We start from the raw sequence: 15,684 nt of genomic DNA, 5'->3' as shown, positions 1-15,684 counted from the left end.
CTTCAGGATCATCGTTCTTTGTTTTAATATTTGAAATGCTAACTTGTTTACATGCTTCATGGGATTAAGAGTGTTTTCACACCTGATAGTCAGGAAGATTCATCTTGATTGGGAACTAAAGTTGTAACATTTGTTGCATTTTAAGTTGGTGCATTTTGCTTTCACACTGAACTGTGTCAAACGAACCAAACCTTCTGAAAACCTGTTCCCCTCCTCACCTGTGGTGGTGCTGCACCAAGAATCACTGCAGGAAACAACAAAGAGTTCCAGAGAAGTCACCTAGTTCAACTTCCTTCTCCACAAAATGTAAACAAACATGGAGTGGCATCAGAATTCTGCGGTTGTAGGATTTCTCTTGTGTCTTTGGTAAAAGAACACGAGGCATTTCTCCCTCTAACGTTAAACTAGCCTGTTTGTTTTGGATGCATTTCCCAGAATTCCCTGGGCTGTAGCGCACTTCCTGCTTTTGAAGCACCAGAATTCACTTAGTTTGTAGGAAGACCAGAGTTCACTTTTTTGGTCTTCATCAGAGTTTGTTTACGCATTCGCAAGGCATTCTGGGTAATGTCGAAACATACATATAAGTTAGCAGGAGAAACAGCTCCTGGTCTTTTACCAAAGACAAAAAAGAAATGCTGCCACTGCTAAAAATCTGACAGTTTTATTTATATTTAGTGATGAAAGAAGTTGTGCTTGGTGTATTCTTCAGAGATTTTGATGTCGTTTCCTTCAGTGGTTCTCAGTGCAGCGCCCCCACAGGCGAGGAGGGGAACAGGTTTGGTTCGTTTGACTCGGTGCAGAGTGAAAACGAACCAGCAGCAGCTGAAAATTTAACAAATGTTTCAACTTTGGTTCCCAAGTGAACCATCAGGCATGAAAACACCCAAAATCAAATTAGATACTTTCTAGAATCTCCAAACTTAATTTTACAGACAAAAATTAACACCAGTCCAACTTCATTCATCGTCTCAACCAAACTTTGAGTATTTATGAGATTTTACTCGTTAAAATAAAATCTTACCTCAAGCTTTTCCTGAAAACGATGCACCACATCTCTCTGTCTTTCTCTGTCCAGGATCCAGGCGAAGATCCCTGGGGCCAAGAGGAAGGAGGAGTAATCCTGTCCGTGTCACCTTGAAGCTGACGGTCCGGTCCAGCTCCGAGTCGGGCTCCCGGCTGACGGGCCCGATCATCATCTGTGGGGCATAGTGCTTTGTCATCTTGGTGTTCTCCAAAGCATCCAGTGGAGAAGCCATCACCTGTCTATAGCAGTCCAACACTAACACACAGTCACAGTACGTGTATAATCCTGCTTCTAGGTAGACAACTACACAACTCAAAGACAAAAAAAGAACCTGTTTGTGTTGCTTATTATGAAGTGCATGAAGTCGAGCCTTGGGTAAATAATATTTGATATCTTTTGTGCAGTTTTGAAATCACGCTACATTTTTGCTTTGCAGTGTTTAACCACGACTTGTAATGGTTTGGCCCCAAGAGGCTGAAAGCCCACAGACTTCCTCCGCTGCCAGTGTTAAATACTGCTTCATGTCTCTGAGTTAGCAGTCGGGGCTTTTCTCAGTATGTCAATATAATATATAAATAATAATAATTTCCTTTCGGTGTTTCCAAGCACAAGATAATTTACGATATGCGTGTTAGATGTGGTAATCGTAGGGGTTTTGCTCTTTGTAATAATCATAAGGAACAACACACGCGCTCACGTTAGGTACTGTTGTACAAGTATGAAGACAAGGTGATATTAAGCTTGTTTGAATAACTGTCCAACTTTGTATTTCGTTCAGCTATACTCTGTAGTTCTTTAGACCCTGGACTCTTAACTATTTGCACTTACAGTATGTATTTAATTACAGGAATAATGAAAATAAATGTACCTTGATGTAACACCTCCTCATCCACCTCACTGGTTCTTCCTACCAGCTTAAAGGCGTCTCTGGAGAAGCTCTCATGTTGAGTCTTGGTTTGGTGAGCTATAAATACAAAGCTCTGGATTCTGGCACTGACACAGCAGAGTGCTGCATAGACGTATTTAACTCGAGTCAGGGGTCACAATGAGCCGGTCTGAAATAAAGACTGACAGACTCATCTGTTGCAAACAACTATTTTTACTGCAACAAAATGGGCATCAACTTAAAACAGCTCTTTGAGGTAAACAGGAAATAAAATACGGAGCCACTAAAAGTCTTATTTAAACGTAAAAATATTAAGTTTTCAGCTTAACCAGATGTTCATTATTATCTGTATCAGTTTGTTTAACGGTTGAGCAAAATAGGAGAATGGAGCTGGAAGAGAACGCCTCGGGCCTGGCCACTTCCTCGCTCTGCAATGTCCATTCTGAGAGACGGGTCGACCTGCAGGTCAAGGACAAGCTTTAAGACAACGGATCAGAGCCGCTGCAGCAGCAGCACGGCTGAAACAATTATGAATCAATTGTTAAAGGACATCTTTTAATGTATTTTTATGAATGAAAGATCAGTAGAATACCATTTTATTTTATCCGATTAATCGATTAATTGTCAGAACAATTGATTTAATGTCAGAATAATCAATTAATCAGCAGAATAATCAATTATTCGTCAAAATGATCAATTAATCAGAAAAACAATCGACTTTTGGAATAATTCATTAAGTGTCAGAACAAGCAATTAAATGTCAAACTAATCGATTAATCATCAGAATAATTGATTAATCACCAGAATAATTGATTAATCATCAGAATAATGAACTGACTAAATTGAATCGATAGCTAAACTCGTCGTTGGTTGCAGCCTCATCTGTGCTGTACCTGGTCCCACTTTCCATAGTTCTCGTGGTTTGTTGGAGCGACAGCTTCTCTTGGAGGAGACCGGATGAACAGTCTGCAGAATAAACAGAACCCGTGTTACTGGTTCTGTTGGAGCGTCACCGTTTTCTGTGCTGGTGAGTGTCGGACCTGGTCAGGCCGTCCCGGCAGTCGTCCTGCAGCTGGCAGATCCTCTCAGGGGTCAGGTGCAGAGTGCTGCTGGGCCCGTTGCACAGCAGGCTGTTGACGGCCATCCGCAGAGCGTTGATCTGAAAGAAAACAATCAGTAAGAGAACGAAAAAGGCAATTGCTGCATTTACATTTACCACAAAACTGTGCAAATTAGAATTATGAAAATAAATTTATGGAAATAGGCTAGTTTCCCAGAAAACAAACGTTTTCCGTAACATGTTTGTTTTTCAGCAGTATCAAAGTTGGAGCTACAGAAAAACTTTTTCACGTCACACAAGTGGCACCAGTTTGTAACAGGTTTTCACAGGCTAAGAGCTGAACGCGCTGTTTAAATGGTTCATTACTTAAACTGGGGTTATGAAATTCAAATGTGAAAAACTTTAAACTGACAAACTACATCAGCAAGTTTAGAAAATCAAAACCAGATGCTTTGTGTCAACATTAAACATTTAAAGTGTGGAAACTTAACATTTTACATAGAATTTAGAGCAAATCAATAGCTGAAACTAATCAAACTAATCCATCACTAACTTAGTTGACGATTACTTGAATAATCAATTAATCATGATTAATAATTTCAGCTCTAACAAATTATTACTGATTGAGTGTGAAATACGTTTTTATTAGCATTTTCCTGTTATGACTGGTGACAGTCGTTACCTCAATGATGTCCATGACATCAAACTTGACGTCGAAGGCCAGCTCGATGTCGTTCTCAGGCAGGATGGGCTCCTTCGTCAGGCTGTTGAAGCCCAGGCCGCACAGCGCCCCGGTGTAGTAGCTCCGCTCTTCGTTGGTGCTGCACAAAGGTTAAAACGGCTGGGCAGTCATCCTCACTGAGGCCGGTTGCATATTTAGCTGCAGCAGCGTGGAGGGGAGAACGAACCGTAACTCCATGGCGGGAGTGAAGAGCATCATCACCAGGCCAGGCAGTCCAGGGATGTCGGGCAGGATGGACGTGTCTTTCAGCAAGATGTGGGTACCTGGCAGCAAAACACCGATTTATCGCCTTCATCCACAGAGATGACGAGTTTTACCTTTTCATCAATAGACAAATGGTTCGTAATTTTCCCACTGTGACGTCCATGCACTACTGAAGCATTTTTAACTTAAGTTTTTTAACTTTTCCAGCACCGAGCTAAACAAATTAACTAAAAAAATGACAGTTTTAATTCACTATTACATGTTAGCTTTTATTACTGTTATTAACAATGTATTGTGATAGTTTCCCACATCCTGCAGCAGGAACAAAATAAACTAAAATATACGAAATTTTATGTTTTGAAATGTCTCACCCTTTACATCTGAAAGGTCAAAACACTAATTTAACAAAATAAATCCCCAACTTCAATAACATTTAATGGAAAATAAAGACAATATTTATTTAATTGTCACAGGCTAATAAGTAATTAGGAATAATAAATATTAATTACATTGAAACAATCTAAATGCATTAACACAATATACACAGTTTTAAAAATTTTCTAAAAAAATGTTCTCGCTTCGTTTTCTGGCATTTAGTAAATATAAATAATTTAGGTTATTCTCACTCACCTGAAACAAGAAAAGTTTAGTCTAATTTAACTTCAGACAGTCAGAAAATATGTCTTTATTGTATGGAAATATCCAGTTTCAACTGTAAATGACGTTTTCAAATTCAAATTAAACGTTAAATTGAATTTTAACGTCAAGTACTTTCAAGGTTTTTATACATAAATCAAGCACTTTGAAAACCTCACCTAATTGAGATTATGACCCTGTGCATGAAAACATGGTGATGCAGTTTAATCTTTAAAATTATGTTTTTACTCCGAACCTGAAGTGTTGATGGCCACGATCCCGGCCACCATCATCCTCTGATGCTTGAAATGCGGGTTTTCATTCAGAATCACGCTGTTGATGCTGTTTTTCTCTATGGAAACGGTCCTGCAGGACGACACGCCGCTCATCAGCAAACTTCAGGAAACTTGGCTTTACTTCCAGCACACGGTTCTTACCTGTAGTGGGTTTTTCTGCTCAAACTGTAGAAGTTTGTCTGGTAGGAACTCGAAGGTCCGGCCAGATTAACCTGAATCATCAGAAGAAAAGATTTATCAGACAGATGTTGAAATGCTGCCACCTAGGGGACAACATGTGTAACTGAAGCAATTCTGTCTTTTTCCAAACTAAAACTACTAAATTTTTCAGAGTTGTTATAGCTGTGTTTTCAACAAAAAAATAAACTAACATAACTGTGTGTAGAGCTGGAACTAACAATTATTTTAGTTATTGATTATTCTGTTAAAAAATTTCATTCAAGTTTTTTACACAAAATTAGAAAAAGAGGCAACTACATTTTTACATTAAAACTATTCCACTTGAGTTGTGGGAAGAACAGATTTTTTCTATCTTAAATGCAAAATGTAAATATTTTTGTACAGTTTTGGCTATTTTACTGCTCTCAGCATGTTTCAGTAATTAGTCATTTTTGAGCTTGTATACTCCAGTCAATCACCGAAATAATCGTTAACTAATTTAGTAATCGATTAATCGTTTCCTCACGATTAATCGTACGATCTGTAATCATAGTCGTGTTTCTCATTTCACTGGGGACTTAAAGTGATTTCACGTTTCCTGAGCTCAGTTTGTGTTGCAGCTTCCGGACAACCAAACCGTCTTACGTTTGTTTTGGAGCAGGACTTTGGGGTGCTGGACAGCTGAGTGAGCAGAATGTTGATGGTCTCCTCGTCCTCCTCCTTGCGGGCTCTCCAGGACCGGTTCACAGAGCTGGGGCCGTACATTCCTTTGTCCAGGTCGTCGTACATCGACAGCAAGTCTTCATGGCTTTGCTGAAACAGACAGGAAACAGTTTTATCTTTCTATCCACATAAAAGTTCAAGTCTTTAAAACTTTCCTCAAAATCTGACTGAAAGGTCAATGTGGGAAAAAAGTGAGAATGTTGCCAACTCGGCAGATTCTTGCTACAGCCAAAATCTGAATCAGCAGGTCAGATTTTTTAAACGTCGGTAATCTGCCATCAGTGAACCCCTATAAAAAATACTAGAGCAGTTCAATTTAAAATCTGACGATTCTAGTCAATTAGTATAGAACATTTCAGCAACAAGGCATTTCAAAGAGCTTTACATGATAAAAACATAAAAATACAAAGACGTAGAACTCAGTGGATAATTGAAACATTTTGTCAGGTGCCATCATTACACACAAATCAGAATGTTGATTGATTTTTCATCAATTTTGTTTCAAATGAAACTCTATAACCAGGTGGGTTTTAAGTCTGGATTTAAAGTAACTCAGTGTCTCTTTGTTCCAGATCTGTGGTGCATAGAAGCTGAATGCTGCTCCACCAGGTTTGGTTCCGGTTCTGATGCAGAGCAGAACCAGAAGCAGAAGACCTGATCCATTTTAAATCTGATAACTGATCAGGATAATTGATCCGGACGGCTGTGAGCCCTGACTGCACCTGGGAATCGACGTTCTCCTCCGCCTTCACGGCGTGGCCCTCCTCCACCAGTATGTCCACCACGCTGGTGCTCTTCGACTCCCTGCTGAGCAGCAGCTCCACGCGCATGACGCCGTACAGGATGGAGTAGAGCGACACGATGACCGACTGATGCTTCACCATGGTGACGAAGCAGTCCCGGGCGCGGCTGCTCCACTTGTTTCCCAGTATGATGGACTGGGCTGATGGCCACATCCCAGCAACCTGGAACTCATGGGCCTGAAAGAGAAGCAGCGATGTGGCGTCGCAGCCACTTTAAGCTTCATGGAGGGTTAAGGATGAGAAGCGAACCTGGAAGGGCTGAGCCAGCAGGTCGGAGGGAAGCTCCCTGAGGCTGCTGCTGGAAACCACGGCTGTGTTGCCAAAGTCCAGGAAGAAAACCTGAAAAATGAAGGAAAAACGTTCCTGACGAAACTCAGCATCTGAATGCAGCTTCAAAATATCAGTTCAATATAGAGCAGCAACCAACAGTCTTATTAGTTATCAGTTAATCTGATTACAGCACTTTGCAGACTACAGAGCGCACCTCACTACAAGCCGCATCTACAACGGTTTTTTTTTTAAAGAAAATGGAAACATACATATACAAGCCGCTGGTATCTCTGCCGCTCTCGGTTGTTCACTGAATGAATCTGCTATTAAGGACGCAGCCCTGCGTCTCCAACCATGGTTTCGTTCATGCTGAGTTTACGATCACGATCAGCAGCTCTCCGTCGACGGCCTCAACTTAGAAGCTGCATCATATGAGTTTGAAGAAATTTCTCCATGGTGCCTGCTGCTAGCATGTGCTTGTTCTAAATGAAAATCAGCACATTCTTCTTTGATTTCCAAGTTTGACTTCCAATGATTCACTTCCTGCTAAAGCGCCCCCTGGTGGTGGAACAGAAATCCTCAGAAAAGCCGCACCGGGCTGCATGGTTCAAAGTGTGGGAGAAAAGTAGCAGCTTATAGTCCGAAAAATACGGTACTAATGAATTAGTTGGATAAAAAAGGTCATAAGAAAACAAAAAGATGCATCTGTAGATAAAAATGAGCCCTTATGGTTGACTTAACATCAATACAGCGTCAACTGATCTGTTTATTATTTTGTGGACTAATAATTAATTACATTTTAATACAATTATTTTAACTGGGTGAATCTAAAACTTTTATAATAAGTTTTGTGTCTGCAAGTAGTTTAAATTTGCCATATTTCCTCCAAGGGGCAAAAGGTTAGAACACCACCGATCTGTGGCATAAAGCATCACAAGAGAAAAGTCTGAGGAAGAAAAAACCACAACACTGATCCTGATTTCACCTCCACCGTGTTTCCTCGCATGTGCAGGATCTTGGCCCGGTAGTACAGACTCTCCTCATTGGTCTCCGAGTACGGCGCCAGGCACAGCAGGTTGGGGTAAAGCGACACCGTCACAGGAGACAAAGTACATTTGTTGATCTCCGTCGTCAGACGCCGCTGCTTTCCCAAGCTGGCTTCATCCGCTGGGAACCCCCAGAAATGTCCCACATCGATCACCTGCAATGAATTTACCCCGAAAAAACACACTTCTGCTTCACTTTAGGAGAAAAGCATCTAGATTTCTGCTAGGACCTCTTATTATTTTGGTTTGTGAAGCTGTTAGGAGAGGACCGACCTCCGTGATGTTCACCACAAACAGGCGGTTGGGCGGCAGCCGGTCGGGGTCGAGCTTGGCGCAGACCGAGTCCATCAGGGAGAGAGACTGGCTCTGGATGTCAGCCGTCAACCTGTCCATGAAACACAAACAAGTTACAAACATTCTGCACAAACATGCCAGATTTAGGGAAAGAAAAAACCCGTCCTGACTCTGATCTGATGCTTGGGTCCAAACTCCCACAATGGACCGAACTGACATGACGCCACATGCAGGCCCATCACAATAACAAATCATCATGAAATTATTGAGATAAATGATATTACTGTTTTGAGACAATTTTCAAGTAATATTCAGGCAATAATGCAAGAACACACTCGCTAAGATCAACAAACTAAGTTCTAATGAACATTTAACGCTGGAACAGACGGATCCGTCATGCAGCTCTGCTTAATGAAGGCAGTGACTTCAGGAGCCTGTCGAGTGTTTGGGTTTTAAAACAGAACCGCATGAAGGGCGTTTTCATCCCACACCGGACTCTGTCTTCACCGTTCCTCTTTCCTGTGCTGGTACGGCAGCCATCTTTGTTTCTGTTTCAACGGCTCAACCTAAGGACGACCAGCGGTGCCCTCTGCTGGATGGCGGCCAAACTACAACACTAACAGGAAGGCTAAGGAAATGTTACGAATCGATTCAAACTAATTTTAACCCAAGGCTGCGTTCACACTGCAGTAATGCCACCTGTCTGATCTTTTTATGACAGTCCCAACAACAGATCGCGTTTTTATCGAATGCGACTCAGGCCTCTTGGATATCCGATCGTTTAAATGGGACCTGAATCCTAACGGTCAGGTCCTGAACGGCATCGACACTCGACCAACGTCACTACAGGGAGAAAAACAACCATGGCAGATGGTAATGAGGATTAAATTGTTAATTTGTTGGCTCTGCTCGCTAAGATCGTAAGCTCTACTCCACCGTTAGCATCCATGTTTACTTCTGCAAACATGGAGCACACGCTCTATGTGTGACGTTATTGCCCCCTCTACTGCGCATGCGGGGCATCTTCTGGCCGTTTGCAGTTCACGCTGCAGATCACATACTGGTCATATATATTTGGAAATGTGAACAGTGACGGCAAAAATAAAAAAATAAAAAAATTGGATTTGACAAAAAAATCTGAATTGGGTCACTTCAGGCTGCAGTGTGAACGCAGCCCAGTAGACAACCAACTACAGATTGCATTGCTACTTTCTGGAGGTTAAGTCGCACACGTTGGGGTCAAAATGTGGCAGCATGACAACTGAGCTGTACCGTGAAAATTTCAGGTGAGCTAATGATCTCCTCCCGGTGCAGAACTCGATCTGTTCAGAAGGATAGGTCTGCAGCTCCATTTTAAAGCTCTTATGGGCCATCTGCAGGGCGAGCGTCACCTCCGGCAGCACACCCGAATCGTTGGAGGTCCGGTGGAACTCCACGTAAGCTCTGATGACACACAAACAGGACACTGATAATCGTAACAACAAAACTTCACATGAAGGAAAAACCCCAGTGATGTTTGTACCTGGAGCAGTCGAAGGAGACCGTTTTCACCTGTCCACACAGCCGGAACAAAGACTGCAGCTGCTTGTAATAGAGGAAGCTGTATGGAGGGAGGTTCCTCACCTACAGGACAACCACCAATCAAAACTCAAACAATAAAGTCACAGTAAGTTATTCTCAAAATTATTAAAGCGATAGTTTTATGTAACATAATCAAGTAACTATGTTACTTTCAGTTATAATAAAAATGCATATATCAAATATGAATTAAAAGAAATGTCACTACATAACTTAATGTCTTGAAATTGGGCCTCTGTCTCTTTAAGAAACTCCTGCTCTTTCTGAAGCTCCGCCTTCAGGAAGTCATCACAACATGGCTCCTCTGTTAACCCTTTAGCAACGTTCTTACCAGCGTTTTACTGAAACGTAGCTCAGCAGTTCCACCAGGAGTTTGCTAAATGCTGCTGGCTAGTCTGAAGGAGCTGAGTGAGGGAGCACTGCTCTATTGCAGCTCTGAGGAGGAGCTGCGGCTCGAAGGAGGGGCTAAGCCCACCCAGGCGTTTTTCACCGCTGGATGGTTGCCATGGAGATTAAATGATTTCTCAAACATGCATGAAAGAATCAAAGCAACACTTCAGGTATGTTTTTGACAAAGGAATAACATTTTCACATGATTTAAAGCTCAAAAAAAGTCAATTTTACATAATACTGCCCCTTTAAGAAACAAAATGCACCAGTTGAATCACGTTTTACTCAGTAACTGCAGACATTTTTCTTAGAATCAACCAGCAAAATCAAATCCGATTCCCAGGTGTCGTAACTCTGACATAAACATCGATACCATGACTGTCGTTCGAGGGTTGAAGCCGTTCAGCTCTTTGCAGGCCTGCCGTTCATCGATCTCCTGCTGGAAGAAGTAGTTTGGGTAGAAGGCGCCGGCGATGACGATCTAAAGCACAACATTAAAGATAGAGGTACAGAAATACGTCAACGGCTCATCTGTTGTGCACAGAATCACAGAAATCCTCCAGCGAAGGCTGACCTGCAGGATGAACTTCTGCCTGTTTATGCTCGTGTTGTCTGGGGACGGAGAGTCTTCCAGGACGTGCATGTTGAACTGGGACACGCGTTTCTTCAGGTCATCGTACAACTCTGCAACCTGGAGAACGGAGTAAATACGCTGCCTGTCCAAAAGACATGCACTGAAGGCAAATCGGCATGAGCTTCCCATTTCATAAAACTTATCCTCTGGAAAATATGTGCTTCAGCAGGGTCCAATTAATGGCATCTTTCATGCAAAAAATGTCAGAATAATACGGAAACTACCTAAATTTGTTTGAGAACTATCCAAGGAATTATTAGAAACTGGAAAAAGAGAATCAATGTGATCGGTCATCGCTTAAATGTAACCAAAGTAGAAGTCACGTTCAGTAGTGAAAGTCAGCAAGTTTCTACTTTACAAGTGATAAAAACTCAAGAGATTGAAGCTGAACAGCTGGGTAGTTTTTAGAAAACCAATAAACGATGCAAAATGGGGGAAAAGGCTTCAAATTACAAGGAAGAATTATAATTTGAGAAGGTCGTGTGATTTAATGAGCCCAGATTTACCTTCTTCCAGGACGATGGGCGCATCAGGGTAGCAAATGATGCAGAACTGATGGAAAATTCACAATCTACCTTGTGACTCAGCTGGAGTCCCACAAAGCTCAATGCTTGGACTAATCTTATTTAACCTGTATGTTAATGATTAACTGCAACAATACAGTTACATGCAGATGATAACAGTGTCTCACGAGCTGCGTTGCATTAATCACAGAATTGTGTAAATTGAGATTATGCAGAGTTTCTCCCCGGTTTTACAGAATCAATATTTCTGTAAAACCGCAGGCCACAATTTTCCTAAAACGCCGCATACGCATTTTAGGAAACTGATTTTCCCAATTATGTGAATTTCAACTGCATTTTTCTTGAAATGCAAATAAAACCTAAATGACCAAACTTTGCATAATGTCTGCACCTCTCTGATCCTCTTGATCTGAATGAAGTTCTCTTTGCCCCAGCTCAGCTCATCCTGTAAAGAAGAACATCCGTGTTCATCCGAGAAATCAACGCTCTGATGTTACTGGTGTAGATAAAGAAACAGGAGCTTTCCGGTTATCGTACATCAGGTGTTGTTAAGTTTATTTACCTTTGGGTGTCTCAGTTGTCCTTTCTTTTTGGCGGAGTACCACGCCTTAACAAAATAAGAAGGGTTTTAAAACAGTCCCACAAACAGAAACATCAGATTTCACATGAAACACGCGACTTAAAATCACCCTGAAGGCATTGACGACGGCCATCGAGTCACTCGGCGTGCCACGGGAAAAAGCCAGCTTGCTCCTGAAATCACAGGAGGAGTAAAACATTTTGTGCCATGAAATCATTCATCAGCCAGTCACAGTTTGAAGTATTTCTTACTATTTATTCCCCCCACCTGCAAAGAATGGAGAGGTCTTCAATTTTTATGGCAGGTACACATCAAATGTGATGTCAGAGTCAGAATCCACAAAAAATGTTTTAGAAATTAATTAGCATTTTCCAAATTTAGGCTTTTAATCGAATGTTGGGTTGTGCTTTATTACAAAACTGTGTAGTTTAAACATCAAGCATATTATGCAAATCAAGCATTTCCAAACTTTGTGTACAAACCTCCTGAGCTAACCTCCAAATCTTTTTTTTTTTGATGATGATAAACTGTTTGAATAAGTTATTTAGCGTTTATGATGTGACTCACCTGTGGCCTGCAAGCTGCTGCATGGCCGGAATGGCAAAGAAGCTCTTCAGAGAATGAGATGCAGCTGAAAATAAAGAAACATTTATTTAATATACACTAAAACTCACCAATACAGATTACAAACACAAATAATGAGTAAACTGCAGAACACTTAAAGCCAGGCTGCATTTCTTTCATGTTGCACCAAGTTGATCAGAAAAATACGAGGCAAACTAACTCCTAAATGCTGACGTAATTCTAGTGCTTGGAAAATATCTAAGGACAAATAAAAAGCTTCTAAAACTTAAAGTAACATGATCATGGTTGTTTTATAGAAGTTACAGAGCTTCTACAGCATCATGAACCTTTAGAGGAGGAAAATAAAGGTATAAAAGAAAGAAAGAAGCATAACGGAAAGCAATTCCCTGGAGGCACAAACGCTCAGAATTGTCTTTAAGCTGAAAATTAACAGCTCTAGTAACGTATTTCTTTTAATTGAGCCATTTCTCTCCCGGTTTTTGCATGACTATATGCAGCCGTCTTGTTTTTAGCAACATGTTTCTTCTGATTTGAAAGTAATATTAACAAGTTATTGGACAACGACTCCAACAATTTCAGATTAGTAACGAACTTAAAACCTCCAAAACCATTTCATAGCTTTCAAAACTTATTTTAACTCAACTTCACAAGTTAAATACAGAAGTATTAATTCAGTACTAACACTTTTATAGTATAGAGTTAGAAACAACTTTTTGATCGCATTAAATTAACATGGTTTTATAAATTAAAAGTGACTAAGATGCTCTTATTCTTTAAACCTTTTATAAAGTTGCAGAAGAAGAAACGGAGTTTGAAAAGTTAATACAGAGATAGAAGAAGAAATAAGTGGAAAATGCCAAACTTAGGTGAAATTTAAAATCAAAAACTTAAAATCTGAATGTATTTGGGGCTGTAATTATTGTTTATCGTAGTTAACAATTAATCAGTTTTATCGGATTAAAAAATTACAAATCTGCTGACTTTTCATTCCATTACTTGACACTTTTTCCACAATATTAGAAACACATTAAAAGATGCAAATAAACAAAGAGTCCTTTTTAAATAAAAAAAACAAACATTTTATTGCCTAAAGCACAACAACGTAGCATTCTGTACTGAATTTGAACCAGCTGAATATAAAAGTTTTGGGTAAAACATTTTGACAGTCAAAAGTGTTTTTAGCGTAAATGTATATTTATTTTTGTAGTTTTCTCTTAACTAGTATTTATAATTTGTTGGGTTTTTCTCAGTAAGTCTGCTAAGTTACTTGACGATTATTTCAATAATCGATTAATCACGATTAATCATTTCAGCTTTAGATGCATTTAAGAATTTTGAGGCCAATTATTGAAACATCTGTACTTTTTAAAAGCTGGCAAAAAAGTGTAGAAATCAAAAACTAAGATGAAACCTGGAGGGAAATGTGGAGTTAACATTTCTCCTGAGCAACAGGCTGTTGAACAGCTGATATCAGGACCGTCAAACTGACCTATGATGAGACACTCGTCCAAGCAGCCGAAGACGTGGCCCAGAACGATCATCTTCCCCAGGTTAAGGTCCACAGGCAGGTGAGCCAGAACGCGGCCCAGGAAGGTCAGCTCGCCATCCTCGCTTTGATTTTTGCCGTCACTTTTCGCGGACAGCGCACCCATCTGAAGAATCAAACATCCACACAGCAAAAAAGAATCTTGATTCTTTCTTCAGAAAACATTACAGCACTGCCTGACATACCAGATTATGAATTATTCTTATTATGAATAAGATTAACGACAATTAAATCTAAGACCTCCATAAACTTTTATGATGGGAGACTAATTAAGTCTCCCATCATAAAAGTCATGCACCATGACTACAACAATGGAGTTTTAACCCGATTAAATCAATAAAAAAAAAACAATCATCAAACAAGTGATTAATCAATACACATAGATAAACTGGTTAAATTAATTGACTATTTAAATTTACGATTAATTGATTTTTTTTAGTGACTGATAAAAAATTTTTTTAATCGATTAATCAGATTTTTGGAATTTGAATTTTGGAAAATCTAGATTTTGTTTCTTGGGTTTCAATAGTTGGTGACATCATCACGCTCACGGTGGCCATCTTGTTTGACAAGCATCTTTTCCAGCTTCTGTTTATTTAGATTTTGAATTCAGATCAACTGTACAGCAAAATATAATAGACAGCCTAAGATTTTTCGATTAATCAATCATGACTGATTAATCGCCTACTCTCAGGTAGCGTCATGTTTAGCGTCTGCTTTACTTGCCTCTATGAGCTCGAGAACGGTCCTAACAATGTCGGACAGGTTGGGAGGCGAGAGCGCAGTGGACAGGAGGGAGCGAGGGTCCCCCATGTCCAGCAGCTTGACCTTTAGCAGGATGGTCGACAGAGGAGCAAGCTAAGGGGAGGGACGACATGGCGGTTAAAGTCGGATTCAGAAAGCATTTATGGCGAAACAAAAAAAGGCTCTGCCCTCACCTGCATCTCTGGAATCATATATTCAGGGATTTCGTTTGTCCAGAAAGCTCTGGTCACGAGACGGTAGCAGAAGCCCTTTGACACTCGGCCTGCCCTCCCTGCCAGTTTTAAACAAATATTTTGCAATCACAACATACAAAAATATTCCCATAAAATCACTAATTACACCAAAGAAAGGCATCACATTCGTGATTTTCTGTTTGGGGCTCAAATTCAAAAATAATGTGCTTGTCCAGCTGAACTAAGTCTCTTTCCACTGACTGGTCAACTGAAAACACAAAAACGGAAGACGTCAGATATCTCTGATGGTGTGATTTAAACATGACTTTTGGCATTAAAACTTCCTTACAGGTGACTATGGCCTATACAAAACATTTCTTCATTACATTTTTTGCAGAAAATTAGCCTTAGATAATCAGATTTTATTCTGCTCTGTTCAGAATGAGATATTTTAGGGCCTCTTGTGACTTTAAATCCAAATAAGCAGCTGCTGGTCGAGCCCACAAACTCAACAATTACACTGACATGTGAAAATGGCTGCTAACCTTTATGCAATTATACAACTGTGCAACTTTGAAAAGCAGAAGTAGAGCCTCCTGTACAATGAACAAAAATGCAGCAAGTGGTTTCTTTTCCAGCAGCAATTGTACTGTGCATACAGCAGTAAAACGTGCAGGGAGATCCACTGGGGTTGCTAGGTAACGGGCTCAGGTCAGCTGGGGTTGCTAGCTAACAGTGCAGTGTTCAACATGATGTAACAAATGGG

The 15,684-nt window shown here is 40.4% G+C and overlaps 2 protein-coding genes across 2 annotated transcripts in view; one reads left to right on the top strand and one right to left on the bottom strand.

Annotated features, from left to right (window-relative positions):
• rtn1a (reticulon 1a) overlaps positions 1–1,902 on the top strand; it is a 28,830-nt gene extending 26,928 nt beyond the window's left edge. The window contains exon 9 of the mRNA XM_088002646.1: positions 1,076–1,902. Coding sequence (XP_087858772.1) covers positions 1,076–1,118 — 43 coding nt within the window. The 3' untranslated portion in view covers positions 1,119–1,902. The remainder of the gene's footprint in view (positions 1–1,075) is intronic.
• Positions 1,903–2,105: 203 nt separating this feature from the next.
• tdrd9 (tudor domain containing 9) overlaps positions 2,106–15,684 on the bottom strand; it is a 28,992-nt gene continuing 15,413 nt past the window's right edge. Inside the window, exons 13-35 of the mRNA XM_088002644.1 lie at positions 14,919–15,016; positions 14,707–14,838; positions 13,924–14,086; positions 12,417–12,480; positions 11,959–12,022; positions 11,832–11,876; positions 11,661–11,714; positions 10,686–10,802; positions 10,485–10,592; positions 9,666–9,766; positions 9,416–9,586; positions 8,123–8,234; positions 7,789–8,004; positions 6,783–6,872; positions 6,453–6,710; positions 5,653–5,820; positions 4,990–5,060; positions 4,809–4,918; positions 3,879–3,975; positions 3,653–3,791; positions 2,951–3,069; positions 2,804–2,876; positions 2,106–2,369 (exon numbers count right to left, since the gene is read on the bottom strand). Coding sequence (XP_087858770.1) covers positions 2,271–2,369; positions 2,804–2,876; positions 2,951–3,069; positions 3,653–3,791; positions 3,879–3,975; positions 4,809–4,918; positions 4,990–5,060; positions 5,653–5,820; positions 6,453–6,710; positions 6,783–6,872; positions 7,789–8,004; positions 8,123–8,234; positions 9,416–9,586; positions 9,666–9,766; positions 10,485–10,592; positions 10,686–10,802; positions 11,661–11,714; positions 11,832–11,876; positions 11,959–12,022; positions 12,417–12,480; positions 13,924–14,086; positions 14,707–14,838; positions 14,919–15,016 — 2,669 coding nt within the window. The 3' untranslated portion in view covers positions 2,106–2,270. The remainder of the gene's footprint in view (positions 2,370–2,803; positions 2,877–2,950; positions 3,070–3,652; positions 3,792–3,878; positions 3,976–4,808; positions 4,919–4,989; positions 5,061–5,652; positions 5,821–6,452; positions 6,711–6,782; positions 6,873–7,788; positions 8,005–8,122; positions 8,235–9,415; positions 9,587–9,665; positions 9,767–10,484; positions 10,593–10,685; positions 10,803–11,660; positions 11,715–11,831; positions 11,877–11,958; positions 12,023–12,416; positions 12,481–13,923; positions 14,087–14,706; positions 14,839–14,918; positions 15,017–15,684) is intronic.

The sequence above is a fragment of the Poecilia mexicana genome, unplaced genomic scaffold, assembly GCF_051168715.1.
Source record: "Poecilia mexicana isolate PSO_F unplaced genomic scaffold, ASM5116871v1 scaffold_22, whole genome shotgun sequence".
In the NCBI taxonomy this organism is placed as follows: domain Eukaryota; kingdom Metazoa; phylum Chordata; class Actinopteri; order Cyprinodontiformes; family Poeciliidae; genus Poecilia; species Poecilia mexicana.
Note: the sequence above shows the minus strand (reverse complement) of the source record. Positions and strands in the feature narration are given on the sequence as shown.